The 10,821-nt window shown below is 39.2% G+C and overlaps 3 protein-coding genes across 4 annotated transcripts; 2 read left to right on the forward strand and 1 right to left on the reverse strand.

The window, feature by feature from the left end:
- Positions 1–1,824: 1,824 nt before the first annotated feature.
- Positions 1,825–5,974, forward strand: LOC127159239 (class I histocompatibility antigen, F10 alpha chain-like; the record flags this gene model as incomplete). The annotated part of the gene is made up of 6 exons (XM_051102124.1): positions 1,825–2,119; positions 3,665–3,952; positions 4,142–4,240; positions 4,610–4,627; positions 4,933–4,974; positions 5,054–5,974. Coding segments are annotated over 5 exons (738 nt in total), but the record flags the coding sequence as incomplete, so codon positions are not given.
- A 93-nt stretch (positions 5,975–6,067) lies between these two features.
- Positions 6,068–9,232, forward strand: LOC127159238 (uncharacterized). Of its 2 annotated transcripts, none has more exons than XM_051102122.1 (2): positions 6,068–6,971; positions 7,174–9,232. In XM_051102122.1, exons 1-2 carry the CDS (start codon positions 6,932–6,934, stop codon positions 7,707–7,709), a joined length of 576 nt encoding a protein of 191 aa, XP_050958079.1. In that variant the 5' UTR covers positions 6,068–6,931; the 3' UTR covers positions 7,710–9,232. The 2 variants fall into 2 exon arrangements, with proteins under 2 accessions (XP_050958079.1, XP_050958080.1); XM_051102123.1 differs by having other exon boundaries at positions 7,210–9,232.
- A 427-nt stretch (positions 9,233–9,659) lies between these two features.
- LOC127159237 (proteasome subunit beta type-8) lies at positions 9,660–10,330 on the reverse strand (the record flags this gene model as incomplete). Its single annotated transcript, XM_051102121.1, has 2 exons — positions 9,660–9,831; positions 10,126–10,330. Coding segments are annotated over 2 exons (294 nt in total), but the record flags the coding sequence as incomplete, so codon positions are not given.
- Between the last annotated feature and the right edge of the window lie 491 nt (positions 10,331–10,821).

Genomic DNA, 10,821 nt, shown 5'->3' on the forward strand with positions numbered 1-10,821 from the left:
ATGTGACTTTGTGATGGGACAGCATAACTGGACTCAATCTCATTGCACAGCATTTGAAATGCTAGTTTTGCTAGTTGCTAGTTTTGTCTACTGCGTTTCTACATAGCAGGCTCCGCAAATAATAATATGACCGCATTTCGTATGCACGCTCTAAAGCTCATAATTTATTGTATACAAAAACTATTATATACAGTGCCTTCTCCTAATGCAGCAAATTATTTTTTCTTAGTGATATTTAGCGCTAGTTAATCAAAAAGGGACGATTTTGTTCTCTTCAACTCACTGGATGGAAACGGTGCTTTATTCGCAAATGTTTTATGCGTTATTGCAATTTTGTGCTTAAGTTTAATTTGAAACTTTGGATGGAAACGTCTTGATCAGTTTAGACATAGTAAAATAAAAGATGAGTAGTGATGGGAATCATAAGGAATTTAAGGTTCAAGTTCATTAACTGATTCTATTAATGATTCTTTAAGTACCTGAAGAATAATTAATCCTAAATATTAAGCATAATCAATATTGTGGCAACATTTATTTTTTAAATTAAAGTAGCATTTATGATGACAGAATGTTCTTCCTAATGTGCATCTTTAACAACCATTCAGTAACTTCACTGATTTGAGTTGCACAAGCCTAAAAATACACACAACACAGAAACAGTTCATGGTTCAGTTTGACTTGGACGTGATGAAAATCACATGACATCCGGTGCAGTGAATCAGTCGACAGCGACTCACATTCAGTGAGTGATTCAGTCAAACCGATTCATAAGAGTCGTTCATTCGTGAGTCAGGTTACACTGATTGTGCACTGATTGGTCGTGTTCATCCAGAGGACATTGCAATAGAAATCATGTTGTCTATTTATTGTCTTTGTATTATTTCACAGCAACCAGTCTTTCTTTGTCATCATAATACATTCAGAAGATAAACTCACATCTCAGTTAAAATTAATTTCTTTTGCTGTGTTGCTGTACATTCAGCAGTTAGGAAACACTGTCAGAGTATTTCAGTACAGTGTCTGTCAGCATCAGTAGAAGACGAACCGACTGAATCAAATGTCAGTAATCAATGGATTAATATTTCTTTCTTTGTAAGAAATAAACTGGTTCTGCTTTAGAAACAGAGGAGAAAAAGTGAAATGTATGAGCAGAGATGCTTTAGATGAGATCCAAATATATAAAAAAAAAAGTATTATTTTTTATGGGGAAAAAAATGTATCATTATTATTGCATAAATATTAATTAGTACCATGTAATTCTCTTAAAATATCATAATATTAAAATATCAAAATATTTCAGGTGTTCAAAATGATATTTTTATAGCCCTCAGTGACACTTCACACAAAGCTTTTTATTCAGACATTATTTAGTGTGTTTATCATGTGTTTTCTCTGAGGACTGTTGCTGCTTCTCAGTGCAGGTGATTTCAGGTTCTTCTGTCCTTAAGACATTTGATCCTCACATTGTAGATGAAACACACAAACTGTTCTTCTCTCTGCTGTATTAAAGCTCTGAGTTTGTGGTTCAGAGAGTAAATATCCAGCAGCACTGATCACTGAAGCTGTAGAGATGTGTTGAGCTTCTCTGTGGAGGATGATGGGAAGTTTGTGACGTCTGTGAGTGAAGATGAGTCTTTAATCAGTCCTCATACAGACCAGATCAAATCTGAGTCTCTGAGTGACTGAACACACAAAACACACAAACACACTGATAGACTCACAATGAGCAGATCAACACTGTTAGACTCACTTACCTGATGAACTTTACTCATATTTAAATGTTGTTTTAATACTGCAGGAATACAATCGTGACCCAAATTATCATGTTGTTTCCTCTTTTCAGGTGTTCACACGTGGCAGCTGATGTATGGCTGTGAGCTCAGTGATGATGGGAGCACTCGAGGATACAGGCAGTATGGCTATGATGGAGGTGACTTTGTCAGTTTTGATAAAAGCACCCTCACCTATACTGCTGCCAATCCTGAAGCTGTCATTACCAAACACAAGTGGGAAGCTGATAGAGCATATGGAGAACAGTGGAAAGGATATCTGGAAAACACATGCATTGAGTGGTTAAAGAAGTATGTGGGTTACGGCAAGGACACTCTGGAGAGAAAAGGTAAGAATATATTTTTTTCTTTGATGCATTAGCAGAATGTGAATGACAGACTGCATTTCAGGAGATAGCCTGAATCACATTTTGATATTTGTGTTGTAAACTTCTTTCACGAGTTTGCCTGCCCATCCAGTCCTAGTGGGCAATGGTAAACAAACTTGGCTTGCTGTCCTTAATCGAGGCTCGAACCCGAGGCTCGGCTTGAGCGCAGAGTTCGACCCCCCCCCCCAATGCGATATTACCTAGAGGGAGAATAACAGAAACAGAGGAGGAGAAGGGGAGGTGGAGGGATGCCGGAAGATCGGAGCCTGGGACAGTGCAATGAGAGCTGCTTATATAGGCTCATAATGATGATTGACAGGACTGAATGATTAGGCTCCTCCCGAACCTACGTTCGGAACTTCATGTATTATAACATGTTGTGCATCACTGGAGTGCCTGTACATCACGTGGTTTAATTGTCCTGCCAGAAAGCAGGTACATCAGAATAAAGTGCACATATTCCTTAGCAGTTTCATCATACAGCAATGAAATTTTCACATAATCATGAAGTCAGGAGAGTGTGTAACCCTATTATAACAAGCCAAAAGAAGACTTTACTCTGTGTGCACTAAAGTCAAACAAAGGTCAAAAGTCAAAGATTTGGGTCATTAACATTTATTAACATTTTATAATGATCTCATCTGCACTCAGAAGATGAGAAACAATGAGGAAACTCTGTATAAGGAACTGCACAGCATACTGAGGAGGGGTCTCATTTTTCTTGTCTTATAAAGCTCAGATCTGCAGGATTCATCAGTCATAGCAATGCAGTCTGTAATATGGTCTGGTGGGCTGGTTATAAACACAACCCACAGATTCCTGGCTGACATGGATGACATTGATATTGTTAAGTTTATCCAAATGCTGATGTTGTGTTAAATTACTGTCTGGGCTGACAAAGAGCTAGATATTATATTCTTTCAATATTGAAAGTCTAGATTAAAGTGAAGATGTCTTTGATCCACCTGATCTGGGTTTATTGGAAAACATGCCTCTACCTAATTTTTTATTTTTTATTTTTTATCTTTCTGGAGCTCCTCCATGGGACTCGAAATCAGTGTGGCACACAGGTGTCACTCATTAACACTTGCACCACCGCCCTTGCTTCGCTTCCACAGCTCACGGCCCTGCCCCACTCATCACAGTATCACTTTTCTAATGTAGTAAACTTGCTCAGTAGCTCACCTGGTACAGCACTGCACTAGTGATGCAGAGTGTTTAGGTATGAGTCACAACACTCAGCAGAAGATCTCAGATTCTTTTAGAAGCAAGTTAAAATGCTGTGGCTGCTTCAGAGACTAGATGGTAAATGTTTATGACGCTAACAGGCATATAACTAAAGAGTAGCTTTTAAACATAAGAAGTGGTTCAAAATGTGTGAGGGTGAACTCTTCAACAGAAAAGGATCTTTCAATAGGAATGCAACCAGGCTCTGTGCTATTTATTTATTTATTTTTTTAAATCTTATTGTTTTTGTATCTCAATCGCTCTATCTTGTCTCTCCAGTCTCTCCTCAGGTTTCTCTGTTGCAGAAGGATCCCTCATCTCCAGTCACATGTCATGCTACAGGTTTTTACCCCAGTGGAGTAAAAATCTCCTGGCAGAAAAACGGACAAGACCATGATGAGGATGTGGATCTGGGTGAACTTCTTCCCAACGAGGACGGGACCTTTCAGAGGACGAGCACCATCAGTGTTAAACCTGATGAGTGGAAGCAGAACCAGTTCAGATGTGTGGTCGAGCACCAGGGCAAAACCATCAGAAAAACAGAGGATGAGATCATCACTAACTTTGGTAAGAGTCTTGATAAGTAGACCACGAGATCTTAAGTAAAAAATTTGCTTTCTGCATAAAAATGTGACATTTTCCATGCTGTCAGATAGTAGTAATGTACTGCAGATGTCACAGACACAGTGTTCTGTATCTACTGTTACTAACATGTCATGCTCTTTGAATGATTTGATATTTTCTTCTGTTCTTCAGATTCTGTTCCTATTGGCATCATTGTTGGCGCTGTTGCTGCTGTCATCCTGTTGGTGGTCATTGGTGTTGCTGGGTATTTGGTGTATCAGAAAAAGAAAGGTGAGGACAGAGGCTCAGATATTTTCATCATCACTGTATTGAGTTTTTATATATTTATTTTTCACATATGTTCACTGATTGTAGTCTAAAGGCCAGATTTATTGAACAGGGTAAATTAGAGCAAAAGTGCAATCCCATGACAGGGAAACTTTTACATATTCATATGCAATAAGGTTAGCCTACAAAATGACTGTGTCCACGCCTTTTCATTGTTAATGTTTTGCTGCATGTTTTAATAAATCCTGACAGTAGATTTTTAAAACCAAAAAAGGATTTGCGCTGTTAGTAAATCTGGCCCTATGTTTTGGATACTGTTACTTTTGTGTAAAATTATGGAACTAACAGATCACCTCTCGGGTTGCTTTTCAGGCTTTAAACCTGTCAGTGGTAAGTTCATTGTGCACTGGTTTATATTATATATTATGTTAATTTCTGTAAAGTAATGTTTTGTTAAAGGAAAGATGGTAAATTAAGTCATCTTTATTTCTATAGCCCTTTAAACAATACAGATTGTTTCAAAGCATATTCACAATGTCAAATCAAGATATAAGTTTAGTTCTACAATATGTCTCCATAATGTAAAACTAATAAACACGACCTTGTATAAATATATGATGCCATCTGTGCTAATCTAAACAGTCTTGCATGTGCAGTCTGCTGTGATGTTATTGCAATATTGTTTTCTTTTGTAGCCTCTGATGATGGTTCAAACAGCTCAGCTCATTCATAAAGATGTAAGTGTGTTTTCTTTTATCAGTGTAACTATTTCAGTCATGCGAAATGAGCAAAATGTAATATTTTCTGGCATTACAGGTGACCAGACATGTGGGAGAGATGAAGTTGAAAAAATGATGCTTATACTGCTGTTCATCTTGCTTCCAAAACATCACATGAACACACTCACTCACACACGTTTGCACACACACACACACACACACACAAGATCAAAAATTTCTGCAGTGGGATTTATCTGTCCTATGGTTCAACTTTAATTGCATCTAAAAAGTCAATGTCTGTTAATTTTTTGGTTTTCATTTTATGAACCTTGGTAAAATTGAATTTATTGATTTAAAAATTAATTTAAGATTTATGAAAGATTGATTTGTCAGTTTTTGATATCAGTACTGATTATGAAAAAAGAAATCAGTAAAGTAATTAGAAACCTGAGGGTTTTACAGTTAAGTGTAACTACCTGGGTACAACAGCCTCTGTCAATCTAAGAAGATCAATCACTTTTTTTCTAGAGACCATTTCTCTGGGAGATAGAATGTAAACTAAAATTGGGAAAGGATTCTAGTTAGGATTCTGGTAAATAATTGAAAACTATCAAGTTGTTTAATTAATTGAATATGTAATTACCTTTAAAATATAACATTTTTAAAAATGGCCTAGACTGGGTGATTTGTGGAATTGGTCTTTTGCACATAAATTAAACTATCAATATGTAGGCTTCATATTTTATTCCTTGTATGGGCTTTAAGGATTTTTTTCTGTTTTTTATTATTTCTTTTTTTAAGTGATTTAGATGATAAGCTGCACTGTTCTTGATCCTAATTCTTCTTAAATAATAATATTAAAGATAATGCACTATTAAACAGTACAGTAAAATATACACATTTTCCTTTATTTGGGGTTACTAAATTTAAATCAGGTTACATTTTGTATATTGGCTGCCTTCAAAAGGTTGTAATGTTATTCTGATTCTTTAAAAATAAAGAAACCTCACAAAAAGGAGCAACTGTGTCTGAATGTCTGTTTTTAAAACTGATCTTTTAACAAATTTGAATATCTTGTGGTGAGTCCACCTTTCTTAGAATAAATGTTTAGTTTGCAAGATAGAGACATAATTACAGGTCCAGTAGTTTCCTATTTTAAGGGGAAGGTGCACAATAAAAAGTGTGCACTATATGCCCTATAAAAAGTGTGGATGTACAATTGTTACCTCAAAGACCTATTTCTACATGATCTTACCTTTAACAATGACATTAAAAATGTTTTGGGGTGTCCTTTTTCTGGTACTTAAGATTAAGATCTGCACTAAAAGCTTACGGAGTACCCTGGTCGATTAAAGTATCTTCTGAACCTGTCCTCGTTAAGTCCTGATTAGTTAATTACCCACACCTGTCCTTGTATCATTAGCACCCCTTAATAAGTTGCATTCAGTTCAGTGTTTATTGTCCGGTCTCATTTATTGTGCACATGTTTTGTTGTTTTCTTTTAAGTTCATTGTGGATTATATTAAAGACTTTTGGATTTCACCATTATCTTTGTACGAGTATGTTCATCCAACACATGTCGTGACAGAGGTATTGTGAGTATAATTTATAAATCGCTTGTGGTACAACAGCGATTTATAAATTTGTCAGGATTATAGTCTTGTCTGTTCTGTTTTCCTTGTGTTTTTCCCCCAGTGTTTCTAGTACATTTGGTTTGTTCCGTTTGCTCCCCCTTTTGGTTTAGCGTCCCCCCCCGTTATCTCGTTTGTAACCACACCCCTGTTCCTTGTATATAATGTTCATTGTGCCTCACTCCCCTGGTCGGTGATTAAGTGTTACTTCGGTTTGGTTTTTGTTCAGTGTGTTCATTTTGTTTTCATTAAATATTTGTTTATTATTTACTCCGGTTTCCTCCAAGTTCCTCTGGCTCATCTCCTACGGCAGTTTGTGACAGAATCACCGACCCAAACAGAAGATGACCTGGGCTGAGGACCTCCTATTAAACCTGCAACAAGGTGAGCGCTCGCTGGAGGAGTATGTGGAGGAGTTTTTGAGCGTTTACCATCTGGTGAGATGGAGCGACAAAATGGTTAACACGTTTCCAGATGGGACTCAAAGATGATAGTTTGTTTCAATTGATAAGTCCTAATGATTGCTACCGTCCTGTAGCAGATTTTATCAATTTTGTTCTCGATTTATGTGGTTCCCCGTTCCAAGTCATGGTGGATGATGGTAATCACTCTGCCACGCCAGAGTCTGCACGCAAGATGGCTGCTGTTCCTGAGTCCCCGGCCAAGATGGCCTCCGTTCCTGAGTTCCCAGCCAAGATGGCCGCCAAGCCTGAGCCCCCGGACAAGATGGTCGCCGCACCCGAGCCTCCGCTGGTTCCGCCCAGCCTCCCAGAGTCTCCGCTGGTTCCGCCCAGCCTCCCAGAGTCTCCGCTGGTTCCGCCCAGCCTCCCAGAGCCTCCGCTGGTTCCGCCCAGCCTCCCAGAGTCTCCGCTGGTTCCGCCCAGCCTCCCAGAGTCTGCGCCGCCAGAGCGCCCTCCAGTGACCGTGCCGCCAGAGCCTGCTCTTCCAGAGTCTCCGCTGGAGACGCCCAGCCGTCCAGAGCCCGCTCGCCCCGAGCGCCGTCCAGAGCCCGCTCCTCAAGAGCTTCCTCCAGAGCCCACGCCTCAAGAACACCTTCCTATGGCCTGTGGCCCCCTAAGGGTCCCCAAGAAAATTTTGGGGGGGGTGCTACTATACCCTTGAACTGTCTGCACCGGCATGGCCTCCCGAGCTCACTGACCCACCATGGCCTCCTGAACTGTCCGCTCCGCCCGAGCTCACTGACCCGCCATGGTCTCCTGGACTATCTGCCCGGCCATGGCCTCCTGAGCCCCCAGATCCGCCATGGCCTCCTGGACTGTCTGCCCGGCCATGGCCTTCTGAGCCCCCAGACCCGCCATGGCCTCCTGGACTATCTGCCTGGCCATGGCCTCCTGAGCCCCCAGACCTGCCATGGCCTCCTGAACTGTGTGATCCGCCATGGCCCCCTGAGCTCCCTGATCCGCCCTGGAGGCCGTCCCTGTATCCTGTGTCCCTGCTTACCGGCCTCCAGGGGGCGCCCACCCTCCCTCCCCCTTTAGTTGGTATACAGCGCGAGACGCGCCTTTTCGGAGGGGGGCGTTAATGTCAGGATTATAGTCTTGTCTGTTCTGTTTTCCTTGTTTTTTTCCCCCAGTGTTTCTAGTACATTTGGTTTGTTCCATTTGCTCCCCCTTTTGATTTAGTGTTTTTGGTTCAGTCTTGCCCATATTTGTATTTTCCCCCCCCTTGTTATCTCGTTTGTAATCACACCCCTGTTCCTTGTATATAATGTTCATTGTGCCTCACTCCCCTGGTCGGTGATTAAGTGTTACTTCGGTCTGGTTTTTGTTTAGTGTGTTCATTTTGTTTTCATTAAATATTTGTTTATCATTTACTCCGGTTTCCTCCAAGTTCCTCTGGCTCATCTCCTACGGCAGTTTGTGACAAAATTGTGGTACAACAGTATTCAGACCTTCTGACCGAGGGTTTCTGGGAAAGAGAACTTAACACTGTGATTGATCGGGACACTGTCTGGGGAAATTGTTTTACTACCTCTAAAACCCCAGCTCACTAAATGATTCATTATAAGTTAATCTATAAGGCATATGCCACTCCCTGTTTATTATATAAAATGAAAAGAAAGTCTGACCCCTTCTGTCACCTGTGTAATAGCTCAAATCAAGGTACATATATACATGTTCTGGGACTGTCCCCGAATTGGTCCCTGGTACAGGACTTTTTGTCGGATCTACTGAAGATGCAGATCCAAAAGGACCCACTGTTTTTTCTTTTGTTGGATAATTCGTCACTGTCACTATCTGTCAGTCAAAAAAGCATTATGTCTGCTGCTCTTATTGCTGCCAGAAAGGTTATTCTAAGGATCCATCTACTCCAGTTAGATCGACGTGGATGTCATACTTGCTGGACATTGCCCTTTTGGAGCGTGCCACAGCCAAAATACATGGTGCCACTAGAAAGACAATACAATTTTGGTTGGACCTTGACACTTTATCAGACCTCTTGAAATCCTGAGATGTATGTGTTATCACACTAATATTGTTCTGTACTGTATTGTATCCCAAGTTTTTATTTTACTTTATTTTATTTTTTCTGTATATGGGCAGATCTCGGGCTCTGCTGTAAAAATCAAAAATGTTTAATAAATAAAGAATCAAAAAAAGGGAAGGTGTTTGCCATTTTGTATAAAAAATAATTAACAGTAATTTATTTAAATTCGTTTAGCTGTGTGTATGTTTTTGTGAGATATTAGTGGGAATTGTCATTGTCACTATCTTGAGTACTTTTACTAAAATCACTAATTCATTCATAAATGTCACCCAAACATTCCTGTTCATTAAAAGCATATTCACAACTTCCATGTTGTTCTATTGTTACTGAGCTTCCATTATTCTGTATTATAATAATGCCTAGACCAGGTTTGTTTCATATGCATGGGCCTAAACAACAAATCAACACAAATGCAGGGGCTACATTTCCACAGCAAAATAAGCATGTTAATTTTCTATTCACTGAAAGAGTTTGAAAACCCTGTTTTGTTTTTGACCCTCATCATACAGAGTTTCAGAAAACAAAACTCAAATCTTAAAAAATTACAAAACAATGCACCAAAAGTGTCTTTGAGATCATTTTAATTTTGTACTGTCAGATAAAATAATAAAACAGTGAGAGTTGCTTGGATGAGAGATCAGATGTGATCAGAACATTCCCTTCTTATATTGGTGGATTAATTCTGACACGTCCTCCTTACACACTTTGATCCAGCCATCCTCCTGCATGTGATATACTAAATATATAGAAAATAAAATATATATATGAACACACAATGCAATAATACTGTAAATTTAAATTAAGAAAACAATAATGTTCAATGAATTAAGAAAACAATAATGCAGGACAAAAATACAAAGCTTTTGTTGGGGACAAATTATGATATTTCTCATAGCTCTTGGTTCAAACAAAATAGTATGTAACTGCAGGTCAACTTTGTTACACAATTAAATTTATAATATTGTTAAAGAAGGGGTCAATTTTACATCATTGCAAGCCAGTTTGTAATTTTTACATTACTGGTACTTACAGTTGACCACACCACCAGAATAGGCGTCTCTGTGTGTGGCATGAGCAATACCACGACGGCCCAGCTCATACGCCTCTTCCACGGTCATATCCTCACGATAACCACTGTCCACTACACCATATGCATAGCTGTTCCCACAGCCTGTGGAGAACATCCGGCCAGAGAGACGCGTACCATTATCATCCACATAGTACAGACCTGGACCCTAATGCGAGGGAAAAAAATAATATCAGCGTAACTGGAGACTGTGTAATTGTTACATGTGATGATATGATATCAATAATATTACAGTGGTGGCCAAAATTATTAGAACATTAGTATTTTCACCAGCTAAAAATGGTTTTAAGTCAGTTATTTCAGTCAAGTCAGTTATATCTAAAACAAACACTAAAAACACTAAAGACACTAAAACAGACACTAAAACAAATTCCTAGTATGTGCAAGCATACTTGGCAATAAAAGCTCTTCTGATTCTGATTCTGATCTTTTGCTGTAGTGTGTCAATAGGAAATATCAGTTTGCATTTCCAAACATTAATTTTGCCATTAATTGTAATAATCCAGTGAGATTTTTGTTTGCACAAGGAGTCTGACAACAGCCATTGCTCCACACAGAGATCTGGAATGACATGAAGAAACAGAACAAACTCAGACAGACTAAATCCAGAAGAACTGTGGCAACGTCTCCAAGATGCTT

This window comes from Labeo rohita, unplaced genomic scaffold (assembly GCF_022985175.1).
Source record: "Labeo rohita strain BAU-BD-2019 unplaced genomic scaffold, IGBB_LRoh.1.0 scaffold_2016, whole genome shotgun sequence".
Lineage (NCBI taxonomy): Eukaryota > Metazoa > Chordata > Actinopteri > Cypriniformes > Cyprinidae > Labeo > Labeo rohita.